General features: G+C 41.3%; 1 protein-coding gene across 6 annotated transcripts in view; it reads left to right on the forward strand.

Annotated features, from left to right (window-relative positions):
* The window catches only part of RIC8B (RIC8 guanine nucleotide exchange factor B), a 142,866-nt gene extending 142,466 nt beyond the window's left edge, over window positions 1–400 (forward strand). For 3 of the 6 annotated variants that reach the window (XR_002823651.1, XR_002823648.1, XR_002823649.1), the window contains one exon: window positions 44–160. Coding sequence is in view for 2 of the 6 variants with exons in the window: in XM_004373790.2 (XP_004373847.1) it covers window positions 44–155 (112 nt within the window). In the remaining 4 variants the exon portion in view is untranslated. Of the gene's footprint in view, window positions 1–43 lie in introns of all 6 variants that reach the window. The other 3 variants (XM_004373790.2, XM_023729004.1, XR_002823650.1) reach the window with 2 other exon arrangements.
* Window positions 401–7,927: the final 7,527 nt, after the last annotated feature.

Raw genomic sequence — 7,927 nt, forward strand, 5'->3', positions numbered from 1 at the left:
TGCTGGTGAATACTTTTTTTTTTTCTTTTATCTCCCTTTCCAGAGAGGAGTTGCTTAAACCAATGGGACTAAAACCTGATGGGACAATAACGCCTTTGGAGGAAGCCCTCAACCAGTACTCCGTCATCGAAGAGACCAGCTCCGACACAGACTGAGAGCGTCAGCTGCTCCACTCTCAGTGTTGCTTTTATCAGCATCTTTTCTCTGTAGCTCCAGGGGAGTCTTTTCTCTAAAACATTTATGCCCTTGCTTTGGCTAGAAACACATTAACTGGTTTACTCATTGAGAATCCAGCGTATTTAAGAGGTGATCCTGTGTTTTTTGCAATATTGAGGCATTCATACAGAGCTGCAGTTAGATGGAGTTACAGGGGCTAGAAGCAAAAAAAAAAAAAAAAAAACAAAACTTCCATTTCTTCAGCATGGAACTGAAGGACTTCTTTCTGTAAAGCAGCCCCGGTTGAATCTGGCAGTTCTGTTTGCCAGGATTCTTAGCAGAAGATTGAGCTGTGCACTCCTCTGGTTTGTGTGAGCTGCCTCTTCTGAATCTCTCCAGCAGACAGAAGCAAGTGAGAGACAGAATGAGCTGGTAAAGAAGGCCTGAGGCAAGTGACTTGTTAGATCAGGACTGACTAAATGGAAGCCAAGCAGCTGCTCCAGGAACCTAGCACCACTCTTCACTTCACTTCATTTTTTTATAAATATATAGAAATATACACACACAAACACACACAGGGCCCCAGACTTGCAAACTGATTACACTCTAAGTTTGTATGTCACTTATTGAGAACTTCAGAATACATTTCTCCCTATAAAGAGTTATAAATGATGGTTTAGTTCCCAGGCAGCTACAAATGCCTATTTATTCCCTCATGTACCTGAACACTAGTATCGTAGAACTGAACCACCATCTGTATCATTGCATGGGGAGCCTGCATTCTGAGGGCTAACTTGGAGTGCCAGGAACACACACCCTCCAACCCAGCAGTGGGAATAGGGGCTCCCCAAGCAGTGGGGGTTGTTTCGTGGCCCCTCCTGGGGGCGGGGAGGCAGCAGCACCCATTGTACCTATAGGTCATTCATATGTCATGTGTTTTAAATTGGGAACTGTGTGTGTGTGTTTGTGTATGTGTTCTACCTTTCTACCATATGTGATCAGTTTAATGGTAACTTTATTTATTTAAAAAATAAGAAACAAATAGTTACTGTTAAACTGATTAAGGTTGTTTATTTTTACATTTAGGATTGGTCATATGAAGAAGTAGAAGATGAATCATGCAATAGACAGTGGGCTTAGTTGATCGGCCGCTAAAGTTGGAAAGGGATTGGTTTCCATATATATATATATATATACACACAAATATATATGTATATATATAGTACGTACATATATATAGATAGATAGAAAATGTGCTTAACCACTGCCTTTTAAAACTTTAAATTAAATAAAACATTGGGGTTGATTGAATTTAGCCATCTGTGTGTGTTTCTTTATAATTACATGGGATAGACAATACTGTCTCACAGTTCGTGCTTTTTTAAAGTGTTTTACATCCATTATCTCACTTACCATCATACTAGCCTTCTTTAGGACAGGTAAAGTATATGGAGTAGTAGTGAACGTGTCATTTGTCTAGAAGTCACTTCTCTGGCAAAGCGTCGCATCAAGAACTGAGTTTTAAAAGGCCTCTGAGCTGCCAGAAGACATGTCATAGCATTTCTTGCAGTTGACTTACAGGAGAGAGCTCACGGGGTCACTTTTCACCTCTTCACTAAAATTTGCATGTATTTCTAACATTTAGTTACCTGGTTTTCAAGCCCACCAAAAATGGCAAAGAAGGAGGGCTGCTAGATTGAAGGTGGGCATACTGGAAGCAACAAAAGAGCCAACTGAAAACTGGAGAGGGCACTGGGGAAGAATGAAAAACTATTCAAGGCAGAGCAAGTCAGGGAGTATTCACCAAAGGACATTAGTTGACCCAGAAAATACCTCTGTACAATAGTATGGCCATTCTGATTCTCAGAATGAAGACCTTAAACTTCTTCAAGAGAGTACAATGCATTTTAGGGTTTTCATCCAACCAGAATTGTTGGAGTAGAAGTTGTGAGTGCCCCATGTTTTAACTGACTGCAAAGAAAGTAAGCCTTGGCAATTCATAATTTTAGATTAAGTGAAACATTTAGAAAAAGAATTTAAGTATTTTATTTCATTCTAAAAATGCATTTTTTAAGTATTTTTATAATTTCTACAGGCAAATAGCTTTGGCATGAGTGTCAGCTTACCTAAATGAAGACATGTTGAATGAAATGACATTTTGTCAGCTTTATGCAGTGTTAATGTTTGAACTGTCCTGTTGAAGTAGCTGTGCTCTTCTGCTTTCAGTGAGTTCTGTTTCATTTTGAGTTTCCCTGTGCGGGGTTAGCTAAGCTTTGTTTCTGAAGAGAGAGAATTTGCAGGGGGTGAGGTTGAGAGTGATCTCTCCAAAACCTACTTCCTGAGTTGCACATGGACAGAGAACTAACGTCTGTTGAATGCTTACTATGTTCTGGGCTTTTCATGTATGTTATCTCATGTAACCCACATTACATCTCATTAGAGATCATCTCTAGAAAGCGTGAGTCAGTTGCCAAACGTCAAACAGCTAGTAATAGTCCAGCTCTGGCCAGACTGACTCACAGCACTGCTCCCTCTTTACCACACTGCCCAGTGGACCCACACTGTGCCTCCTTAACACTTTGGAATGCTGGGAGCCCTACCCTTGGGAACAGAGTGTGGTGAGGGAGTGGAAATTCTCAGGCCATTTTAAGCAATAACTATTTCAGCAAGACTGGTTTCAAAGAACTTTTTAAACAGAGATGTAACCTGGAGTTGAAGTCTGAGTGGGGAACTTGCTCAGTTAGCACTGTATTTCAGATGAGGACGTGGAATCCTTTAGAACAGGTCAGAGTCAAGGGCTGCAGGCTTCCCCCAGACATCTGTCTGGCATTGGTGACCTTCTGCAGTGGGGAGGATCAGAACACGCTGGCCACCACACTTTGCAGGCCCCTCTGTGCACACCCTCCTGACCTCTGAAGCAAGATATGGAGGAGTGTGTCCTAAAGCAAGGCATTTGGGCCTCCCCTTTAGAGTAACAGTGAACAGGCATTTGTGGCCCTTTCACATGCCCAGTGGCCCTGGAAGCTGGCAGGGTGGGTGTTACCCTCCTTTATAAATGACACAGGCTGAGGCAGCAGTGACTCCAAACACCCCCTTCTGACCACATCAATCTTGCTGCCTCCCAGTACTATGTATCACCTGCATTGACTTCCTTTTTTTCCCTGATTATGAAAGTGATATATGTTCATTGTGGAGAGTTTGGAAAATGCAGGAAATCATAAAATTAATAATTAACCCGAAATCCCACTACCCTGAGATAATTCCTGTTAATGTTTTAGTGTATTTCCTTCCTGTATTTTTTCTATGCATATATAATTTATTTTACTACAAGATTGGGATCATGCTGTATTTACAAATTTGTATCCTGCTTTCTTCTTTAACATATTGTGAGCATTTTCCCGTGTCAATAAATATTCTTCAAAAAGTAATGGCTATATGATATTCAATTATATAAACTGGGGCAAACACTGCTAAGCGTCTACCCAGTATTCTTCCTGACTAAGAGAATAGACATCATGATCTACCACCACCAACCCCCAAACAGAAAAAGGTGCCTGCTGCCTTTCCGGAAGGCAACACAAGCCTTGTCAGCACTACGAGGAACAGGAAATAGGAATGGACCCGGGAGGAGCAGACTTGTTTCACCAGACAGCACGAGTCATGCAGAAGCCTCAGCGCACGGGTAGATGATGTGCGAAGATAATTCTATAATTTTTGTCAGGGAGAGCTGATTGAAAGCAGCAAGGCAACAAGAGTTAGAAAAGTCTGCATGAAAAAAAGTCATGTTGAAGGTAGTGTTATGGATTGAATTATGTCCCCGAAAAATATGTGTTAATAAATCCTAATCTCTATGCCTGTGGTTATAATCCTATTTGGGAATGGGTTGTTTTGTTATGTTAATGAGCCAGGATTAATAGAGGGTGTATTTTGAGTCAATCTCTTTTTGAGAAAAGAGATTAAACACAAACTAGAAGTAGAGATGGGGGAAGAGAGATGCCAAGCCGCAGGAAGATCGCCCTGGAGCAGAACAAGCACCTTCCTCCAGAGCCTACAGAGAGAGAAGCCTTCCCTAGAGCTGGCACCCTGAACTGGACTTCTAACCTCCTAACTGCGAGAAAATAAATTGTTCATTAAAGCTACCCACTTGTGATGTTTCTGTTATAGGCTGTGTGGTCCAGTTACTGGTAATAATTTTCTTGGAGATATTAATTCACTGCGATTCCAAGAGTGGAGAGGGTACAAAGATGGGGAATGGCTGCCATTCTTCCAAGAAAAACACAGTCACAGCTATTGGCTATGGAAGAGCAAAACATGGAGAAGGACCAAATGAATGGTGTTGAGGAGCAATTTGGATGAGTGAGGGGGGAAGAATTTTAGCAGCTCTTAAGTGAGAAGATTGTGGAAAAGGAAGAGGTTTTAGAGAGGGCTGACGAGGAGTGACTGATAAACTATGCTGAGCCCCTGCACCAGGCTTCCAGACACCACAGCAGCCTTCTTAGAGGGGAGGGCACAGGGAGAGAATGAAGCCTCAATATCCTAAGGCATGCATTGTATGTAATGAATAAACTTATGGTATTATGTAGCATTCTTGGGAGAAATGACAAAATAGCCACTCCAGTCTTTCTGAGTTCTGTGGTTCAGATGAACCCTAGTTGAGAAAGGCTATTCTAGAGAAATAATCAAAATTATTCTCCAAGGCTTTTGAATTCAGATATTTTAGTGCAACACAGTAAAGATCCTGGGCCATGGCCTCCAGCTATACCCAAGTCTCACAGACCTTACACCTTTTCTGCACTGAACGTAGCAGTAACAGCCGTGTACATTTATTGAGCACTTACTGTGCCAGACACTGCTCAGCACTTTACACGCATTTCCCCCGTTTAATCTTCATAGCAATCTTATGAAGTGCCATTATAATAGCTCCCATTTTTCAGATGAGAAAAGTAAAGCATAAAGATGTTAAATACAGTGTGCACAGCACACAGCCAAGTGAGTAGCAAAACGTAAACTCAAGCTTGTCTGATGCCAGAGTCCATGTAAGCATGATGTGTTTACTATTGCTTTTGCAATCAGAAAATTTTATTTATCTGGAAGAAATAAGATGCCAAAAAAGACTGAAATGGGAAAACCATAATTGGGAAAATAACTTTTTCTTAACTGAAATGCAATCTTCTTTCTATATCTCCACTAGGCATAGAATACAGAATCCTATTCAGAGCTATGGATCTCAAAGAGAGGTCCATAATCATAATAAGCACACCAGTCCACATCAGTTTGTTAAGTACATGTTTATTGGGCATCTACTATGTTCCAGGCACATAAAGTGCCCAGAGTGTGAGAACTCCATAACCAAAGTCTCTATTTAGTGTTACAGGATGCCAGGAGAAGGTGTGGCTAATACTGGCTGGGAGGATTGTGGGGGTGAATAACAAAGTTTCGTAGAAGGTGGCATTTGAGCTGAGCATGAGCTTGCCAAGTGCAGGAGAAAGGCTGTTCTGGCCAAAAGAACTGGCTCAAACGAAAGCGCATGGACAAAAAGTACACAATGTGTTTACAGAACACAGGAGTTACGTATGACTGAACGGTAGCCCATATCATGACTGGATACATGAGGAGCAGCATTTCAGGCAAGGAAAAGACACAACCAGAAAGGTGACTCTGGCCACAGTGTAGAGGATGGATGGCGTGAGAGACAGTAAGAAAAGAGGCTGTTGCATCAGTGTATGTGCAGGGTAACCAGAGCCCGGACTCGAGCAGTGGCAGTTGCATAGAAAGCAGGGGATGGATTCACAAAACATTTAGAAACTGGAATAGACAAAGTTTGGTGCTGGAGAATGGCAAGAAAGAGTTCATTTGAACTCGGGAATGAGAATGACTTTGGGAAAAAGATAATCTAAAACAGTGGCTCCTAACCTGTGGACTGTGAGCAACTTTGGGTTTGGGAGTAGGAGTATGTCGCTAAGAGTTATTGCAGAGTTTGCAAATTTGTATGGTCACCAAGCATCATTTATACACTGAATAAACCATGTCTTGGGCATGCACGTATTCCTAATTAACAAATACTATATATATACATGTTGATGTGATTAACAAAAAAATTCATTTATTACTGAATTCATAGTGTATCCTTTTGCCCATCTGTATTATTTCAGTCAAAATATACTGATGACAAACAGTTGTCATGCAGAAAGGAGATCCTTACACGTTCAGGGTTTTTAATTTTTTTTTCTCATAATTGAAAAGACTTAGAACTCTTAGTAGCAAGTATCAGAAAGTCAAACTAGCTTGGTAATGGAAGAATAATGGGATATCTTTTGTAAAGGAAGGAAGAGATGAACAACCAACCTGTGGAAAGAACGGAGATGCAGTTGGGTCTCAGTTGAACTAAAACCTGTGTCTCATTATATTACAGGGAGAAAAAAGGAATTTACAAAATTCTTTTTTCACTACAAATTATGACTTTTGAGCCTATTGTTTTCAAAGTTAAAAAGAGAAAGAAAGAAACTTGTTTGGAAATAGGCTCTTTGAAGATGTAATCAGTTAAATTAACATACCAGAGTCGTAGTTGTTAGGTGCCCTCACGTCAGTTCTGATTAATACAAAAAAAAAAAAAAAATTCCAACTCATAGCGACCTTATAGGACAGAGTAGAACTGTCCCATAGGATTTTCAAGGAGTTCCTGGTGGATTTGAACTGCTGACCTTTTGGTTAGCAGCCGTAGCTCTTAACCACTACACCACCAGGGTTTCCCTAATAGCAACCCTATATAAAATAGAACAAAACACTGCCTGGTCCTGCGCCATCTTCACAATCATTGCTGTTTGAGCCCATTGTTGCAGCCACTGTGTCAATCCATCTCGTTGAGGGTCTTCCTCTTTTCTGCTGACTCTCTGCTTTACCAGGCATTATGTCTTCTTCAGGGACTGGTCCCTCCTGGTAACATGTCTAAAGTACGGGAGACGAAGTCTCGCCATCCTTGCTTCTAAGGAGCATTCGGGCTGTACTTCTTCCAAGACAGATCTGTTTGTTCTTCTGGCAGTCGATGGTATATTCAATATTCTTCACCAACACCATAATTCAAATGCATCAATTCTTCTTTTGCTGAAAATAATTCAAAGCAGTTGCAGCAGTACATCGACAGGGAACTGCCAGAAATTCAAGCCAGATTCAGAAGAGGACATGGACTGAGGGATATCATTGCTGATGTCAGATGGATCTTGGCTGAAAGCAGAGAATACCAGAAAGATGGTTACCTGTGTTTACCAGAGTAGGGTGGGTCCTAATCCCAATCTGAGTGATGTCCTTATAAAAAAGACAAGACACAGAGAGACAGTAGGAAGATGGCCATGTGACAATGGAGTTATGCTATAGATACAAGCCAAGGAGTGTCTGGGGCTATCAGAAGCTGGGAAAGACAAGAAAGGACCTTCCCCTAGAGCCTTCAGAGAGAACACCCTATCAACACCTTGAATTCAGACTCCTAGCCTCCAGAACTGTGAGAGAATAAATTTCTGTTCAATTTATGATGCTTTTATGGAAACTAGTACAGGAGGCTTGGGGCTTTGTATAATTGCTCTCATTTTTGTCTTCACAACAACCTTATGGCATAGGCATTATTACCCATTGCCATCGAGTTGATTTCAACTCGTAGCGATTCTATAGGACAGAGTAGAACTGCCCCATAGGGTTTCCAGGGAGTGCCTGGTGGATTCGAACTACTGACCTTTTCGTTAGCAGTCATAGCATTTAACCACTGCACCACCAAGGATTC

This window comes from Trichechus manatus, unplaced genomic scaffold, assembly GCF_000243295.1.
Source record: "Trichechus manatus latirostris isolate Lorelei unplaced genomic scaffold, TriManLat1.0 scaffold00027, whole genome shotgun sequence".
In the NCBI taxonomy this organism is placed as follows: domain Eukaryota; kingdom Metazoa; phylum Chordata; class Mammalia; order Sirenia; family Trichechidae; genus Trichechus; species Trichechus manatus.